At 44.1% G+C, this 19,857-nt stretch overlaps 2 protein-coding genes across 2 annotated transcripts in view; one reads left to right on the top strand and one right to left on the bottom strand.

Moving 5' to 3' along the window:
- Positions 1–1,331: 1,331 nt before the first annotated feature.
- Positions 1,332–6,645, top strand: LOC311113028 (zinc finger translocation-associated protein-like). Its single transcript, XM_084156151.1, has 5 exons — positions 1,332–1,764; positions 2,218–2,742; positions 3,253–3,594; positions 3,847–4,332; positions 4,445–6,645. Exons 1-5 carry the CDS (start codon positions 1,629–1,631, stop codon positions 4,933–4,935), a joined length of 1,980 nt encoding a protein of 659 aa, XP_084012277.1. The 5' UTR covers positions 1,332–1,628; the 3' UTR covers positions 4,936–6,645.
- Positions 6,646–8,925: 2,280 nt separating this feature from the next.
- LOC311112999 (uncharacterized protein) overlaps positions 8,926–19,857 on the bottom strand; it is a 28,819-nt gene continuing 17,887 nt past the window's right edge. Inside the window, exons 4-9 of the mRNA XM_084156120.1 lie at positions 16,828–17,035; positions 15,394–15,532; positions 13,966–14,035; positions 11,655–11,701; positions 9,925–9,983; positions 8,926–9,778 (exon numbers count right to left, since the gene is read on the bottom strand). Coding sequence (XP_084012246.1) covers positions 9,730–9,778; positions 9,925–9,983; positions 11,655–11,701; positions 13,966–14,035; positions 15,394–15,532; positions 16,828–17,035 — 572 coding nt within the window. The 3' untranslated portion in view covers positions 8,926–9,729. The remainder of the gene's footprint in view (positions 9,779–9,924; positions 9,984–11,654; positions 11,702–13,965; positions 14,036–15,393; positions 15,533–16,827; positions 17,036–19,857) is intronic.

Raw genomic sequence — 19,857 nt, 5'->3', positions numbered from 1 at the left:
CTCACGCTGTGTGAAATAATAGGGGTTGACATGATTTGTGAATCCCCTTCCACTGTTCCCCATACATACAACATCTGTAAGATCCCTCAGTCAAGTATTGAATTTCAAGCACAGATTCAACTACAAAGACCAGGGAGCTTTTCAAAAGCCTCAAAGAAGGGCAGTGATTGGTAGATGGGTAACAATAACAAATCAGACATTGAATATCTCTTTAAGCACGGTCAAGTTAATAATTGTGCTGTATTAAACCACCCAGACACATCAAAGATGCAGTCGTCCTTCTGAACTGAGCTGCACGACAGGAAGGAAACTGCTTAGAGATGTCACCATGAGGCCATTGGTGATTTTAAAATAGAGTTCAATGGCTGTGATGGGAAAAAACAGAGGATGGATCAACAATATTGTAGTGACTCCACAATACTGACCTAAATGACGGAGTGAAAAGAAGAATACAAATATACAGCATATGTATGCAACAAGGCACTAAAGTAATACTGCAAAAAACACGGCAAAGGAATACACTTTTTGGCCTAAATGCAAAGCCTTATGTTTGGGGCAAATCCAACACAACACATCCTTATTTTCAAGCATGGTGGTGGCTGCATCATGGTATGGGTATATTTGACATTGGCAAGGACTGGGGAGTTTTTCAGGACCAAAATAAATGGGATGGAACTAAGCATAGGCAAAATCCTAGAGGAAAACCTGGTTCAGTCTGCTTTACACCAGACACTGGGAGGGGAATTCACCTTTCAGCAGGACAATAACCTACAACACAAAGCCAAATCTACACTGGAGTTGCTTACCAATAATACAGTGAATGCTTCTGAGTGGCCAAGTTATAGTTTTAACTTAAATCTGCTATGGCAAGACTTGAAAATTGCTGTCTAGCCATGATCCCCATCACCTTGACAGAGCTTGAAGAATTTTGAAAAGAATGGGCAAATATTGCACAATACAGGTGTGCAAAGCTCTTATGAAGACTCACAGCTGTGATCGCTGCCAAAGGTGTTTCTAACATGTATGGACTCAGGGTGTGAATACGTAGTGTTTTATTTTTAATTAATAAAAAAGTTAAAAATTTTCTTCCATTATGACATTATAGTATTTTGTGTAGATCTTTGACAAAAAATGACAATTTAATCCAAGGGTGGTGTAGACTTTCTATAAGCACTGTAAATCATTGATCTGTTCCCCGGGTCTGCGTGTCGCTGCGTGAATGCCGCTACTGTCTCTTTAAATTTACCCAGGAGCCCCTTAAGGAGCCCCAGGGGCCCCAAGCTCGGCTCCCTACCCCGAAGACAAGCAGAGCCTTAAAATACATACAGGGGGCCACTATAGCTTAACATATACAAGAGAGACTCACACCCGCAGACTCGAAGAAGGATATAAGACCGACCAAATGTCGAGCTGATATATTAAAAGTTAACTTGGCTCCAGAGCTGAGCGCGTGGGGGGCGAGGGGCACATTATAGAGACAGCACGGGGGCACCCAAAAAGCGATGTGTCCGTACATGTTCTAGATAGCTTACAAAACGCGTGCCGAATGATTCTCAAAAAATACCGTGCCTCCCTGGTTTATAAAGGCGAATTGAAGGCAATCGTAAATAGTGTAACGTTGCAGAGTAATGGAAGAGAAAGAGACGGGGGAGAGCGAGCCCGTGGTCCTCCCGTGTGCTGAGCAGACAGATTCTCTCTCATTAATAATACGCGGAGAGGAGGAAGCAACGCAAGAGCGGAGTGACTTGGGACACTGTTCAGGAGGTAAAGATTGTAATGTTTTTGTTTCGAGAGTACGTAGACTCGACCACTTGTCCGCCCGCCACCCTTAGTCATAGTTAATCCGTGTGACGGACAATGCCATCTAGCAGCATGCCCCCTTGTTTTAGTGGCTTCACTATAAACAAAGGCGAAATAGCATGCTGGCCGCTTGCTGTGATGCACAGTCGCCACCCAGCGGAAACCAACGGCGGCTAAACCGGCTAAATGGAGTCGCTGTGGTGCTGTGCGGAATATTATCCACAGATTAACGGTTTTATTATGAACCCTTATTATCGTGTCATCATATTTCTAGCAGAATGAATATCTGGAATGTCAGGCAGAGTATGTGCCACCAGCTATCTGAGAAATAGGCTATAAAGCTTTGAAATGTGCAGTTTCATGGAATAAACTATATTATTACTGTAAGTGCATCTCCTAATGCTCTCTCTCACCTAGAGGAAGACGATCTGACCAATGGCCACGTGGACGGCGATGAGGAGATGGTTACCCCACTCTGCGCTCCGGGCACCAGCTACTGGAGTGTCACAGAGGGTCCCGACTCCCCCTTTCTCCTGTCCCCCGTCCCGGGCCCCTCGGGGAGCAAGGAGAGGGTCCAACGCGCCTCCCGTCCCGGCTTCAGCCGCATCCCGGGCCGGGACCACCGGCGCTACTACCACGAGTACTGGCGCAGCGAGTTCCTGATGGACTTTGACCCCCGCCGCCACGGCATGATCTGCATGGTGTGCGGGAGCTCACTGGCCACGCTCAAACTCAGCACCATCAAGAGGCATATTCGACAGAAGCACCCGGATTCCCTGCTGTGGAGCGTGTCCGACAAGGAGGTGATTCGCTCGGGCTGGGAGAGCCACCTGAGTCTGGAGGGGGGCCAGAGTCTGTACTGTCCGGCTGGAGGGGTGGTCGCCGTCTCGCAGGGTCAGGAGGAGGAGCTGCTGGACTGCGCACGCCGCTCCACCGGTGGGGGTTTTCTGGAGACTGGGGGAATGAAATGACATTGGCATAGTTTTATGATCATTTACATTTTAGTCATTTAGCAGATGCTCTTATCCAGAGCGACTTACAGTTAGTGAGTGCATACATTTTCATACTGGTCCCCCGTGGGAATCGAACCCACAACCCTGGTGTTGCAAGCGCCATGCTCTACCAACTGAGCTACACTGGACTACGTGATAAGAGTATTGAGTTTCAGGATTCTGCACTTGGTGGCAGTATGAGCATGTCTGATAAGAAGTGTGTATGTTATACAGTCATACCCATGCTGTCAAGTAGTGTAAGAGGATGATGCCTTTGTGCAGTGGCTTGGTGTAGTAGTAAGAAGAAAGGTTTCTCTTGTGCCTCTGATCTCGACAGGAATGATCTGCTGATAGATGGATGCATATGACATGCTTATGTGACAGTCCCCTGGTGGCCTATTTCTTGATTCACATTAACATACATTTCAATTGCATTTCCCCTCTCCATCTCTTCCCACAGGAAAAGCTGATGGTACGGTGACCCCCAAACTCCAGCCCCGGTCCCCCACCCCGTCTCCCCCTCCATCGGCCCCCCTCCAGCAGCAGGAGGAGCTCTCCGGGCCCTCGGCCCAGACCCTGGAGCGCTACCTGAACGATTCGCTCCACGCCTGGTTCCGACAGGAGTTCCTCATGGAGTACCAGGCAGAGGCGGGCAGGCTGGTGTGCATGGTGTGCGGCCGTCCGCTGCCCTCGCTCCACCTGGACCACATCAAGAGCCACGTGCTGGACATCCATCCCCAGTCGCTGGTCTACAGCTCGGAGGAGAAGCACTGCATCCTGCAGACCTGGGCTCAGACGCATGGTGAGACAGGGGAGGAGGGCGTGGTTGAGTATAACAGTACAGGGAAAGAGGTATTCTGTTGCTGTGGCTCTAGTTTTTTATCAGCTATATGTCTTGTGTCTTGTATAATGCTAGAAAGAGTTAAGTTGAATCTTTTCAGCACCGAATTAAAAAGCTTTTGTTATAAAAGCCCTTCATATTCTGTTATTCCCTATTGATGTCTTCACTCACTCATATACTCTCTCCCCACCCCCACCCCATGCCCCATTTCAGAATCCGACCCTCTGAATGACTTCATCAAATCGGAGCCCAACACCAAAGACGAGAGAGAGGCTGGGGTGGACTTCTTCCCTGATGACCTGGAGACCATCCAGATCGGCTCAGACAACGATGAGGCATTATCCCAGATACAGGACATGGTTGGTAGCAGTGATGGAGGTGGTGTTGGAGCTCCAGAGGTGACCAGCCCCATACCCCCTCTCCCTCTCCGCCAGCCCAGGAAGAGGCGTCTCCGCGGGGGCTTCCCCTGGCGCCTGCGCCTGGACTACCTGGTGGCCTATGGGCCTCAGGGTCGTGGCACCTTCTGCATGGTTTGCTCCCAAGCCCTGCCCGTGGCCAAGGTGAGCAGCTTCCGCCGCCACATTCAGGAGTGCCACCCTGATACCACCAGCCTTTCCCGGGAGGAGAGGGCAGCCATGGCCGAGGCTTGGACCAAAGAGGCCCCCACGGAAGACCACCTGGCCGTGCAGATGAAAGAAGGTAAAACTTTCCAAAAAGTTCCAACCAATGTAAAGGACAGACTGTAGCTACTCTCAGAGAAAAATTAAATACTAAGTGATTCACCAAGTGGTTTTTGCCCCCCCCCCCACAGAAGTGGACCCCAGTGACATCATCAGCGTACATGTGGCAGGAGAGATGGGTGAAAAGGTAGCGCCCGACAACAACAACAACCACCGGACCACAAAGATGTCCGCCATCCAGACCGTGAAGAAGGAGGAGGGGGTCGCAACCATACCTGCCACTCTGGGACGCCACGGACACTACCCGGGCAAGGACCAGCGGCGGAACTACCAGGCGCGCTGGCGGGTGGAGTTCCTGATGGACTACGACTGCCGACGACATGGGCTGATCTGTATGGTGTGCGGGGCAACGTTAGCCACTCTTAAAGTCAGCACCATCAAGAGACACATCCAGCAGGTCCACCCTCATTCTCTGGAGTACGGCCCTGACGAGAGACAGCAGGCCCTGCTCAGCTACAACCAGACAGCCCTGCACTTCGTCCACTCGGAAGACTGTTTCTCCTCCCAGGACCATGGACACTCTGCACTCAAAGAGACGGCCGCCAGTCTCTTCGTCAGTTAAGATGAGGGGCGACAGGCACGGTTGTTCTCCCCGCTCCAACCCCAAGTCTCTCTTTCTCAGGAAGTTAGAAACATGAGGCTTGGTAGAGCCCTGTCGTGAGTGGTGTCTGGCACAGTTGGTGATTGATGTGTCAGGGAGCGTACAATATAGCACTTTCTGTCCCAAAAATGTACTTAAACCTAGTAGGTGATTGAATGAGAGGGTGTTTGAGGTTTATTGCTTAAGACAATGAATGCCACTTAAAGATGCAATTATCTTTATTCACTTATGTCAAATACATCCTGTTATTTCAGAAATTCCTTGTTTACAATGAGGTAAATGGACATCCTCCAGAAATGGGTCTCATTCTTGAATGAGAAGATTTTACTTTCCATCTCTTTTCCAGTGTCACAGTACTATTGTTGCACCGGCCAGCACCTATTTCTGCTTCTCATGACTCTTCTTAGCTAAAAGCTTCACTCACACAAAAAAATCTATTTTATAGTGTTGAATATTTGAATTATTATGATTATTTTTTTTACAAGCACTTTTAGACATGTTTTTTACAAAAGGGTTTGTAATTGCGGCCATTTTGTCTACTTCATTGATCAAATGAAATTATGCCACGTAAATGTCATTTTGCATGGGAATTCTGAAGTCATGCATGATTGTGGAGCGATTGCCTTCAATGGCTGAGGCATTTTATAAGAGAGCATATTTATACAAGATTTCACATGCAAGGTTACCATTTTCAATAACTCACCTATTACAAGGTTTATGCAACAAAGTGATAATAAAAAAGAAACATAAAAATTACAACCGCGTCAGGAAATAAATCGCCAAATTGACCACCTTTGAAATGAGCCCCTCACTTGCCCTTATTTCAGTGTCCTCTAAAATATCACTCCACCAGGAAAAGCAGAACTCAGGGATTGTCCATTTTCCATCTGTGCTCGCTCTTTCGCTCTCTTGTTAGCTCGTCAAAATTACTCCACTAAACATGACTACTTTATAACCCATGGACTAATTGATTTGTTCAAAGAACCAGATGGCAGCATTTCTCCAGTTATGTGGAGAGGAGGGACATGAGTGTTGAATACCACTCTCTTCCACTAACCTACGCTGCCTGTATTGGTGACTCGGGCTGGATCTGAAATTGTTACTAGTTGGCAAATCTGTGCTTTCTCCATCCTTGTTTCCTGAATTCCTCTCAAAGCGCATTGCAGGGCCAGAGGAGGGACCTTGAATCCTCTCCTCTAATGCACTTTGATAGGAATTGAGGAAACCAGGAGAGAGGAAGCAAGGATTTGACAGCTAGTAATGTTTTCAGACACAGCCCTAGTTGGTGCAGTGGTCATTTTAGCATGCAGGAACTGGGCAAGGAGTGGTGAAATACTTATTACATTTGGGCTTCTAGCCACGTTGGCCCCTGACGGCCACAGAATCAGGTTGTTTGTGTGACTCAGCACTTATTATTTAAAAATGAATAGTACTTAAATATGGTGAATATGTGATTGAATAAATAAGAATAAACCTTGTTTGTTGCAATGATTTACGTGTATGTTTGTGTCAGTGTGTATAAGGAGCACGTAAAAATTACCCCTTGGTGGTACTTAGTTGGCTTGGGTGAGGACACAAGCAATGATCTTCAGTTTTATTTAGGGACTGATTCCCTCCTCTTTCCTCAATATTTTTTCTTCTGTTTCATATGTTTCAAGTATCCGCTCTGCATTTCATCTGTACATGGCAAAAGGTTGTTGAGACATGCATTCTGTCATCAATGATACTTGTAATAAAAAAGTATCCAAATAATATTGTCTGACTGGGTCTCTGGGAAATTATGGCTAAAATTGACTTGACTCAATGGTCATTTGCAGACAGCTGGTAATAACTCAAAGCAATACTGCAAATTAATACATTTGCTGATTGGGTTTACCATGTCTGTGTTATCTCAACATGCAGACCTGGTCTAAAATTAGTAGCTACAGTATTATACTCTTGTCAAAAACACTCATATTACCATCCCATCCCGCTGTCCAAAATGGAGCGCGAATGCTGGACTCAATCTTATTTTTCAATCTTGACACAATGTATTACGCTGTGGTTCAGACAATGCTGTAATATTTAGTCTTTAGAAGTTGTAGAGCAGACCACAGATGGACAAATAAATCAGCCTTTGACATATTTTTATTAATTCCACTTTAACATCAGTACAGGGATCACAGTTTTTTTCTCTAATTTTTTCCAACTTTTTTTCCAAAGCTCCAAAATGTGATCTAAAGTCATTGCTTACAGACAGAGCTGAGATGTTAGTTAACACACCTAGTTACCAATATAGTCAAAAGCAAAACAAAGAATGCCAAAGAGAAGAAAAAAAATCCTGCCAACCCCCTCCAAGAAAGGAAAAAAAACAGAGCAGGAAAAATTTGAAAATAAACCACATTCTTCACAGAAACTAGTTTAAAATGTGCATGTATAATTATTATATTGTATTTGACAATGGAAGAATAAAGCACTGTCTAAAGCAAATAAAGACACTAAAGTAAGAGGTCTGTTTTATAATCTATTGAAAACAAAGGTAGCATTGCCTTCAATGAAAAGGTTGAGTGGTGGAGCGCCCATGAAAAGCCTGACTGTTTGGAACACCTTATAATGAGGTCATCATCATCATCATGGCAACTGAATGTTTAATTAGTCCAGCATCACAAGGACACAGTGGTTTACAGACATTGGATACGTTCAACTGTGGCTGAGCGTGTATGTATGTGTGTGTGAAAAACAAACATCCAGAACAAACATGTCCAATAGCTTGAGTTGATGAATTGAGGGTCGAGTTAGACTTGACCCTAGCGAAGCAAGTAGATTATTGTCCAGTGGCTTGAATGAACTGCCACAGAGTTAGATATACAGACACATGAATGCAGATGGGAACCAATAAGCATTGTTGCTCCACATCTCTGTGAGGCAGTGTGTCCACTGACAACATCGGGGCCACTATGAAACATTGGTTTTCATGCATGGGGAGGAATGTTCTATCAATGTTGCAGGGTAACATTCAGCAGTTAACATACATTTGAATAGTAGTAGTAGTAGTTGTTGATGCATTGAGGCAATGTGAAATGATCATTGTATAATTTATGTTACAACATTAGTGTTTTATCTTCAGTGACCATCCAATGTAGAGGGATTCCTGAAAAAATTACAACGGACGTGCAAACTTACTTTGGGCACAATGTCTAGGAGTATTGACGATCAGAATACGAACAATTTCTAAAATCCCTTTCGAAGACACTTTGCCATTACAGAGAAGTAGCCCTAAAATAGATGACCATGGTTTTTATTGAAATCAAAACACCTTTTAAGCAATCACAATTAATGATCATCTTATAAACAAAAACATAAGGGTTAAGAATATGAAACAGCCTATATAAAAAGTGTGAGAATGTTTCCAGCTCATGCAATGACATGCACTACATGGCATTCAAATAAAGCTAAACAATTACAACACCCACCAAATATTTTCTTGCATCTATCTTCCGTCATAGTTATACTTCCAGCTACCGTCAAAAAGGGAACTGTCTTTGAACCCATATCCAAGAGTTTGCCAAGAGGTCTCACTGGAGAAGTCAAGCGGTTATGAAGCTCTATGAAGCTTCACGAAGCTACTATGAAGCTTTATGGAGCCTTTACAAAGCTAAAAGGGAGTCAAAAGCAGCAATCCTATAAGCAATAATAATAATAATAATAATAATAATAATATCAATCATATCAATAATAGTAATAATATAAATGTACTGGTGAACATGAGACATTGATGACTTGAACAGGTGCGACAAAAAACAAGTTATGACCGCTGTAAGAGTGAGTTTTCCTTTTATAAAAAAGCGATGCTAACTTGTTTCATACAGCAGAGAAAGAGGGAGCCCCGTTGTAGTCGTGTATATACAGAAACATTATGCCAAATGCATCCAAATCAAACAGGGTGAACTAGACCAAAAGTATCACAGCTGGTTCAGTGTTCCAATCCTTTTATTATAACCTGCTCGTGGGATTTGAAAAAAAAGTTCAGTGCATTGCAGAAACGTTTTACATACATAAATACCTTTAAGGTGAACAAAATACAATAACACCAAAACAGGCCAATCCGTAACAGTGAAATCCCAGTACCATGTTCCAGACACAAACTCTATATATTTTTTGTTTATCCATACAACTGCCACAGAGCGAGACAGCAGGAAAAGGACTAGCCACAATTTACACCCAAACGTAATTTTAAAAAATCAGTTTGCTCTTTTTATTTATTTTTACTTTTCTACTTGTGTTGTTTACTTTCAGCTAAATATATAGTTAAAAGTACAGACATTTGCTTTTTTGCGAGACGAACGCTCATCCTTACTTGTCAATGTTAAACCCTACACCCTCCAACTGTACACTACAAAACCAAGTCATAGATTCAGTCTAGTTCACTTGCCCCCTGCATAATTTGTTGTTTGCCCAAAGACAGGCGTCCTGCCACGGCATTACATCATTTCCTCCCACTAGACGTGTTTCCTGTCGACGCAGTAGGTGTAGTTCTTTTTCTAAATGCTCGTAGTTAAGCTGCGCAGTTTACATTGAATATTGAGTAGCATTTGACATTTTTTTCTACCTAGCTGGTTCAGTGCAGATGGTATGATGGTTGGTGGGAGGGAGGGAGGGAGGGAGGGAGGGAGGTTAGAGGATGGATAGGGGAAGAGGACTGAGAAGGAGGAGAGGCAGGGAGGAGGGGAGGGGATTTAAGATGGGATAAATGTGATGAAGATGTCTGAGAGCCAATCATTCAGCTTTCGTACGCTTGATGGCTCCAGGGAGTTTCTCTTGCAACCTGGAAGAGAAACGGTAAAGAGAACATGTATACTGTCAACATACACATCTCGGATCACATGGCACCACTAATACTGTTAGTTTAGATAGATTATAAATCGGAGACATCCTGTTGGCATTTAAACAGTTTTGGTTGGGAACACTTACTTAGCCATTGTGGTGTTGACTTGAGTGCGCACGATTTCCATGTAGTGATCAATCTGGGTCTGGGGAAGAAAGTGAGGAAGACAACAGTGAGTTTACAGCCTTATTCTAAAAATGGATTAAATAAAATCCTCATCAATCTACAGACAATACCCCATAATGACAAAGCAAAAACAGGTTTTTATACATTTTTGCAAATGTATAAGAAATATTTACATAAGTATTCAGACCCTTTGCTATGAGACTCGAAATTGAGCTCAGGTGCATCCTGTTTCCATTGATCATCCTTGAGATGTTTCTACAACTTCATTGGAGTCCACCTGTGGTAAATTCAATTGATTGGACATGATTTGGAAAGGCACACACCTGTCTATATAAGGTCCCACAGTTAACAGTGCATGTCAGAGCAAAAACCAAACCATGAGGTTGACGGAATTGTCCGTAGAGCTCCGAGACAGGATTGTGTCAATGCACAGATCTGGGGAAGGGTACCAAAAAATGTCTGCAGCATTGAAGGTCCCCAAGAACACAGTGGCCTCCATCATTCTTAAATGGAAATAGTTTAGAACCACCAAGACTCTTCCTAGAGCTGGCCGCCCGGCCAAACTGAGCAATCGGGGCGAAGGGCCTTGGTCAGAGAGGTGACAAAGAACCCGATGGTCACTCTGACAGAGCTCCAGAGTTCCTCTGTGGAAATGGGAGAACCTTCCAGAAGGACAACCATCTCTGCAGCACTCCACCAATCAGGCCTTTATGGTAGAGTGGCCAGACAGAGTTTGCCAAAAGGCACCTAAAGGACTCTCCGTTAATGAGAAACAAGATTCTCTGGTCTGATGAAACCAAGATTGAACTCTTTGGCTTGAATGCCAAGTGTCACATCTGGAGGAAACCTGGCACCATCCCTACAGTGAAGCATGGTGGTGGCAGCATCATGCTGTGGGGATGTTTTTCAGCGGCAGGGACTGGGAAACTAGTCAGGATCGAGGGAAAGATGAACGGAGCAAAGTACAGAGGGATCCTTTATGAAAACCTGCTCCAGAGCGCTCAGGACCTCAGACTGGGGTGAAGGTTTACCTTCCAACAGGATAACAACCCTAAGCACACAGCCAAGACAATGCAGGAGTGCCTTCAGGACAAGTCTCTGAATGTCCTTGAGTGGCCCAGCCAGAGCCCGGACTTGAACCCGATCTAACATCTCTGGAGAGACCTGAAAATAGCTGTGCAGCGATGCTCCCCATCCAACCTGACAGAGCTTGAGAGGATCTGCAGAGAAGAATGGGAGAAACTCCCCAAATACAAGTGTGCCAAGCTTATAGCGTCATACCCAAGAAGATTTGAGGCTGTAATCACTGCCAAAGGTGCTTCAACAAAGTACTGAGTAAAGGGTCTGAAAACTTATGTAAAATGTGATATATATATTTTTTTATACATTCGCTAAAATTTCTAAAAAACCTATTTTTGCGTTTGTCATTATGGGGTATTGTGTGTAGATTGACGAGGGGAAAAACCAATTTAATCAATTTTAGAATAAGGCTGTAACATAACAAAATATGGAAAAAGTAATGGGTTCAGAATACTTTCCAAATGCACTGTATAGGTCTAGCTCTAGGTAGATGGTATGATTCACCAGCATGACTCAACACTAAATAGTTCTAAAGCATGTAATGCAATAATAAAATTCTCTACTTCTTCGATGTTATAAGAAGACAAAAGATCAATGGTCAGTCTCTCACCTTGTTCTTCTCATAGAACGGGGGCACGGCAAAGAGGAGGATGTCAGCTGGAGGAGAGAGAAAGAAAAACATTGAAATAACATAAAAATAACACGGGGTACAACTAGGATCTGACCTCTACAAAAGGCACAAAGCATCATCTCTCTCGAGACTCAAAGGCCTATATAAAGTTACCATTTATATAGTCCATCACAATAATAATGTTGCTTTCAGGGAGGTAGACTAAGGACAGTGCAGACCATTTTACTAGTAAGAAATCCCTCCACAAAAACAACCTGTAAACTGTAACACCCTGTAAACTGCGATGGCGTGACATGCCATTAAGCAAGTTTAGATCAATATTCCTGACATACTGTGTTTGTCAGAGCTGCAGGCTATTGGGTAGTGCTGGTCTTATGAGCCAATCATATGAAGGCACAGTCTGTTCCGCCAGTGACCTCAGACTATCATCAGTCTTGTCAATCTAGGAAAAGGTCACGGGTGGACACTGGACAAGTGTGACACACTAACAACACGCTAACAAGACCCACAGGGTGTTCTAGTCACAGCAATCGTCTAGAGTTTCTATTCTAAACGATGCCGTTTACCACGATGGCAAGCATTATAGCAAATGTAATTGCACAGTGAAAATGATAATCCAGTGCGATTGTGAACTAACGTTTTTAAATTGGCCAGTTTATTTGATGGAAAATGTTTGATGATAAAAATGTTCTAGCACATTCTATGAACTTTGACCCCCTTTCAAGTGTGTCCCGTTGCCCAGGTTGGTTTAAACATGCATGAAACATATGCGCATGAACCGGAGAGGCGAAGGCATGTGACAGTGGACAGTGACAGTATGTCCACAGGCGCCTGAGCAATGGAGCAAAAAGAGCAGCTGCATCCCCACTTTCAATCTGTGAAATAATTTTGTGTACCTATGCGCAAAATGAAAAAGCACAGGATATTTGTACCTAGATAAAACAGCTCTGCTTTGCTTAGTAAGTAATATCGACCAAATAAGCCATTTCTGCCATCGTTGCATCAAATACGTATGCTACTGAGACAAGTTTGAAACATTTTCATGGTGACACTGACAGCGCTTCAAACAATGGCGCCAAAAAAAGTCCATGTCAGATGAAAAGCGGAACTTTTGTTATTCCTCTTAATTTTCATGACTATTCTGTTTCTTCACGATTTGTTGTCAAATATGTAGCCTACTCACTGTGGTGTGTTGTTTAATAGGCCACTATTCAACAGAATGACAATTAAAAATGTATTAGAAAACAATTTATAGTAGCATAGTCCCGTAACCGCAGGCTACAGATTTGTTCAAATTTAAAACCCTTTTATCTTCTCTCATTTAAAAAAGGCAAGATTCTCAAGGTAGCCTACAGTAGAATGATTTTTGTTCAAAATGTGTGGTTTTAAGAACCAAAACGCAGTTACTTTATGTATCCAGTGCTGTTCTTTGTTTCTATTCAGCAAATTAGGCCTACACAATAACAAAATAAATCAAATCAAAATGTATTGGTCACAAACATATTTATGAAGGCTGTATAGGAGTAGGTCGCAAAATTTTTTTTTGTATGAAGTAGCTATTATGAAAGAAAAGGTTGGAGACCACTGCTCTAGCCCAAACCGTTCAAATATGACTCATTACCAGAGCTACATTTTATTATTTCCATTGCAGATTCAGGGCTGCAATTTATGGATATATAGATATACTGTATATATACTGTAGACATATATATGTATATACACTACCGGTCAAACGTTTTATAACACCTACTCATTCAAGGGTTTTTCTTTATTTTACTATTTTCTACATTGTAGAATAATAGTGAAGACATAAAAACTATGAAATATCACACTTGGAATCATGTAGTAACCAAAAAAGTGTTAAACAAATCGAATTATATTTTATATTAGAGATTCTTCAAATAGCCACCCTTTTGCCTTCGCATACCTTTCGCGTCTCACTTTTATTCTCCTATGTTTCATGCATGTTTAAACCACATACACACACGACATGCCAACAGCGTCATGTGTTGGATAAAAGTACCTCAAACGCTATCCATATCTAACAACATCTTTTATATTTCAAAATGTTCAACACTGCATTTTCTAGCACATTCTCCGACATTTGACCCCACTTGCGGTGCACAGTTGTGTCCAATGATATCAACCACTGGTTGTGTCATGGGAGCCGTGAGGAGGAAGTGGGTCTGATTCAGCTGCTGACTCAAACCCTTTCCCCTCAGGGCCCTAGCTGCTACTCTGATTGGCTGCATAAAGATGACCTCAGTTTAGTGCTGCGGTAGCCTCTTACCCAGGATGAAGATGGTGATGCCGTTGAAGACAGCTCCTACGTAGGTCAGCAGCCACATCACTACAGCCAGCTGGGAGAAGAAGAAAACAGACCCGGGTTAGAGCCAATGATGCCATATTAAGTCAATGATTAGAACACTGTGTGCCTGGCGCCTATTCAGAGGGGTGAAGCGGTTCAAATGTTGCAGAGTGAAATGTAGAACAGGCATGGTTTTCTGTCATGTAGAATAGGGAATCGTGTCATCTCTATGCATTACATTTCTATCGGAATGTTCGGTACAGTTGCATCGACCCAATTCATCCTCGTTTTATACATACCCATGGTATCCATACTCAGGAGTGGGAGGATTAGGAAGAAGTTGTCCCTTAACATCTGTTCTAGGGCCAAATATTGTAATATCTTCTAATCCAATTGCTGGTTTAGGCTATGGCATGGGAGGTAGGATAATCTGATCCTAGATCTGTGGTTAGGCGCTACTTCTACCTCCAGCTAGGGAAGGTGTCACGATCGTTGTTAGATGAAGCGGACCAAGGCGCAGTGTGATATGCGTACATTCTTTATTAAATGTACAACACGAATCAAAACAACAAAACAAACGATACGTGAAGTCCTGGGTTGAACACAAACCTTCCGGAACAAGATCCCACAATAAACTGTGCCAAACAGGCTGCCTAAGTATGGTCCCCAATCAGAGACAACAAGCTACAGCTGTCTCTGATTGGGAACCACCCTGGCCAACATAGAAACTAAACGATCTAGAACACAACATAGAAAACTATAACATAGAAACCTACACACCCTGGCTCAACATATAAGAGTCCCCAGAGCCAGGGCGTGACAGAAGGGATGGAATGTTAACTTCAAAGGCTGGGAGTGGAGCCACAATAGGGAGCATTAACCCTGCATGAGTGGCCGTGGGATCGACCAGCAACAGTAATCTTGGTATGGCTGGTTGGCTGGGCTATAATGAAGTGTTACACTGGCAGTGGCTCTCCTCCTCCTCTCTTCTCGTCTCTCCTCCTCCTCTCTTCTCGTCTCTTCTCTTCCCTCCCCTCCCCTCGCTCCACAGAGTGCTAGCTGTGAGCTGCATTCTGGGTCAGCTAGCTAGCCGCTATCGGATGGCTGCGGTGCTAAGCCAGGGCTTGTGTAGTGTCTTCCATAGTGTGTGAGAGTTATAAAAAGAGGAGAGGAGAGTTTAAGGGGGAGAGAATAGACAGAGGCCTATGGGAACAAGTCAGGATTGTCACTTGTTTAGGACTGTTTTGTCTAATACCTTCTTTAGGGTTGTGTACGTCTATTTATGAACAAGGTAAAAGGCAAAACAATGCGCACACACCAGGGTACGATGGAATGGATCACTGGTCCACCAACACATCCATCATGGGCAGAGGCTCAGATACAGGCAGCTGGACAGACACCTAAACCCACCTTTAGGGAGTCGATGATGTCCTCGACCAGGAAGAGTTTGCTCATCTGTTTGAGGAATCGGTTGATGTAGGTCAGACTGACGTCCACGTGCTTGCGGAAGGTCTCGGGGGGAATGCTGACATCCTTCTCCATCAGAGCCCTGAAGAGAACCAACCACAGCAGAAGTGTGAAGCTGTGAACTCAATCAGGCTAACCTGCTACACGTCAAATCTAACAATGGCTTTTATTTGATCGTGTAATGCTAACCTGCTAAGAAGTACTAATCTGCTAAACCAACCAAGCTGCTTTCATTTTATAATTTGATCAATTCACTGGATTTGATGATTTCACTAGTTAGCTTTTTTCTACTCAAGGAGTTGTTTTCAGGCATACACTGAGTGTACAAAACATTAAGAACACCTTCTCTATCCATGACAGACTGACCAGGTGAATCCAGGTGAAAGCTATGATCCCTTATTGATTTTACTTGTTAAATCCACTTCAATCAGTGTAGATGAAAGGGAGGAGACAGGTTAAAGAAGGATTGTTAAGCCTTAACACAATTGAGACATGGATTGTGTGTGTGTGTGCCATTCAGATGGTGAATGGGCAAGACAAAATATTTAAGTGCCTTTGAACATGGTATGGTAGTAGGTGCCACTGGTTTGTGTCAAGAACTGCAACGCTGCTGGGTTTTTCTCACTCAACAGTTTCTCGTGTGTATCAAGAATAGTCCACCACCCAAAGGCCATCCAGCCAACCTGACACAACTGTGGGAAGCACCTTGTAGAGTCCATGCCCCGACGAATTGAGGCTGTTCTGAGGGCGGGGGGCGGGGGTGCAACTCAATACTAGGAAGGTGTTCTTAATGTTTTGTATACTCAGTGTACATTGTAGAAGTTGCTGTAAATGAGAATGTGTTCAGTCAATTTACCTGGTAAAATAAGGGTAAAATAAATAAATAAGAAGTCATCATTCTGTGTTTGACTGGGCTGTGCTGCTCTGTACTGAAATACGCCCCCCCTCAGGCTCTGACTGGACCATAAAGGTTGTTTCTATTAATAAAACCAGCAGGAAATGAGTCACTCAGGCAGGGGTTGTGATGACAAGCACAAACATCCTGCTGGAGCTTTGCATTTTTTCATTTGGAAGGATTTCAGCAGATAGTCATTTCCCATTGGCGCCTAAAAATACTATGATGAAGACGAAGTCATGGTACTAAAAACAGCAATGGGAACAACGATAACCTATAAATAGGGAATTTATATTTTCCTGGTCATGTGGTGAGAAAAAACTCCTGGCCCTAGTCAGACTACTCAGGTAGACATTTTGTCAAAACAACCACTCCTACCAAGCAACCTCTTACCACTGGCTTTTTCCACATTCGTTCTAATAGCCAAATGAATACAAGACTTAGTAGCATCACAAGTTTCCATATGGAGTGTGCTGCCTTACTTGAAGGGGTGTCCATCATTGGACTTCTGCACGGCTTGGACGACGGACTTGTAGATGCGGAAGGTGATGGTGACACAGAGAAGGGCGAGGAGCAGGTAGGAGATCACGCTGATGACGCTGAACGCCGCCAGGGACAGGAGCGTCAGCAGGGACAGGCCGAACACCACGCCCGACTTCTTGGGGTCTCGCCAGTGCACCAAATCCTTGACTAGAGTGGGTGAAAGAAAGGGTGTAGGAGAAAGGTGTGTGTGTTTATGGAAGGAAAATGTGTGTTTGTATGAGTGCATGTTTTAGTGTGTGGAAAGTGGGTGAGAGGGCATTATTGTTTATGAGATTAGGGGGGAGACAAGAGCGAAGAATTCAAGTTGCTTATTGCACAACACACATTTGGAATACAAGACTAGCAAATGGTAATCTCCAACCGCCAACCTATAAAAAATGCTGTGTTTTCCCCCTCTGGCAACTAGTCTAAGAATAACATACTGTATACAGAATGCATTAGACACTGTGTTATCATACCTGCTCCCACAACCCTGTACAGGTTTGTGTGTGTGTATATACGAATTGAACTGATATTCCCTATACAGTGCTGTTACGCAACCCTTTTATGGCGCACTTAAATATCCTCCCTCCTTTGCATGAAAAGGGGGCATTTAAAGAAACCTTGTGTAAATGGCTGACTCCACGTGGGACTATGCCTCTTGGGGCTCCAGACCTTGGCTGCTGTGCGTTTCAGCCAATTAAGGGGGAGAGAAAGCAAGGCATACACAACAACCCTCCCACTCCCCTCACTCTACAGAGGATCCATTAATGCAACCACACAGAGGAAATTCTGTTGGCGTCTCTGTTGTTTTGCTAACTCTCCCCCCCCCCCCCCCCGAAGGCTTTTCTACGTTTTTGACACCATGGTGGCAGGCTTGGCTGACTACCAAGAAAAGTGCTTAGAGAAACCGTAGGGAACGGACACGCCCACTTTTTACCACTTCGTTCCTTTCACCCCCAATTTTGTTCATCCCACACTGTGCTTGACAGAGCACTGCTTCTACCCAAATCGTTCTAGCCCTGTGCATAGGCTACACAAACAGACATACAAAGGCACACAGAGACACACAGAGACACACACACACACACACACCCGCTACCTGGCACACTGTTCGTCCACCATTACCTAACTCTGCTGTGTATGTGACTCATGCTCCACTAACATGTAATGCACAGCTGAGAGGGAGCCACTGCAGCTCTGCATCATCTGGTCCCACATACAGACACTGAGGAGATGTAGCATGTCACATCTACAGGCCTACCGAGTCAAAAAAGGCAGCTACGATTAATTTCACCATATGTTATGAGCTTGTAAGCAGCTGCGTCGTGGGGCTGTTACAGAAGGGCAATAGGAATGAATCCAGGGCTGCACATAGTAGAGGCACTCACTTACATGAGATTGAGTAGAGGCGAAAAACCACAACAGAATCACTTATCTATATCCTGTTAGTGACAGGATTGTGTTGTGTAATTAGGCTACACTGCAGCTGGTTAGTTTTACATGATTAAAATGCTCACTCACCATATAGGCTTCAGTAATTGTAACTGATAAAAATATTTCCAATTCTAGACAACTATGTGGGGTTTATTGAACGAGGGAGGATTGAGTGAATAAATGAGGAAACTTGGTTTATCATAGTCCTCTTTTACCCTTCCTCCAATTTAGTTTAGTTTGCTACATCAAATGTAATAAAAATAAACAAAATAGTCTTAATTCACAAGCACTGCTCCTCCGCAGGCATACATTTTTATTTTTATGTTTCAAAAATCAAAATCTCCATTAAATATCAAAATGTTCCAAATATACTACAATATCGAGTTAGGAGCAATATTGTGTATCAGTTCAAATGTGCAGCACAGCTGCTTGACACAGTGAAAAAAAAAAACATGTTTACAGACAAGTCATCCTGACAGAGCAGAGAAGCAGCGCCCCTCTTGTAGCAGAACACAGACAGCACTCTATTGTTCCTGATGCTGCCTGGCTGGCTGGTGAGCAGTGCTCAGTGAATGAGTGGGGTTTCCTCACCCAGCGCTGCAGGGGTCTGAGTCCCTCCCAGCATGCTTTGCTGGTACCCACAGGGAGGCAGCCTGGGCTGACGGCCCTCGTTAACCATCACTCCCTCCCTCCCACCCTCTCTGCGTTATAGGCCCCAGATCTTGCAGCGAGTCCCAGTGGCAGCAGAGCCGCAGTGGCCTGCTTTCTACCTCACTGTGCAGTTAGCAGCTCTTAAAGGTACAGGCACCACACCACATTGCCAGTGTGTGGGTGTGTGTGTGCGCGCGCGTCTATTTGCGTCAATGTGTGTGACCCCATTACAACATAGCCTGGCAACAGATTTCAATGTTTTACTCCTGCAAAGCTAAACCAGCTTCTAAAGCTTCATTAAGCAAGTCAAATACCATAGGTGATTACACACATTGGCATGGGTGGATAAGTCTGATTCAAGTATTCACATGATCCACTCCCTCCCGACTGACAATGCCTGGCTGGTCCCCGCCCTATCCCTCCCAGTCCTAGTCTAAAGACACACACACACACACACACACACAGGATTAACACAAATCTTCCTACTACAATTGGACTGCCAGATTTGAACTGATCTTTAAAGGCCTGGCAGCAAGTCAAGATATTCTAACTAGCCCAAGAGAGAAGAGCTTTTTCTGGCCACAGTTTAAATGTGTACCCTATTTGGGAGGATGACTGATTCATACCTTTTGAGGGAGAACTGTTATGACCATGCTGCATTATCAATGGAGCCAAGCCAACTAAAACAGGTAGTTACACCCACTAAAGTAATCTTAACTCACCTAGCCAGACATACCCCGCCTAATTACCCACTGAGTTGAGGCAGCAACACTGCGGAAGGATGACTAAAATAGAATGGTTGGTGGCTGAGGGAAAGGACAAGGTTCAAGAGGGAAACGGGGCACTTAAAGAGCAGATTGTAGCAGATTGAGGGGAAATAACCCCCCAAATGTAAGCTATGC

This window comes from Coregonus lavaretus (assembly GCF_964263955.1).
Source record: "Coregonus lavaretus genome assembly, chromosome: 39".
NCBI classification, from domain to species: Eukaryota; Metazoa; Chordata; class Actinopteri; order Salmoniformes; family Salmonidae; genus Coregonus; species Coregonus lavaretus.
The sequence above is the reverse complement of the archived record's forward strand: the minus strand, read 5'-3'. Positions and strand labels throughout refer to the sequence as shown.

Bases quoted from the DNA above. Each gene is read 5' to 3' on its own strand.
- LOC311113028 (XM_084156151.1), top strand. From the start codon at position 1,629: ATGGAAGAGAAAGAGACGGGGGAGAGCGAGCCCGTGGTCCTCCCGTGT. The intron at 1,765-2,217 runs GTAAAGATTGTA...TCTCTCACCTAG, and splicing joins CTTGGGACACTGTTCAGGAG to AGGAAGACGATCTGACCAAT. The intron at 3,595-3,846 runs GTGAGACAGGGG...GCCCCATTTCAG, and splicing joins GACCTGGGCTCAGACGCATG to AATCCGACCCTCTGAATGAC.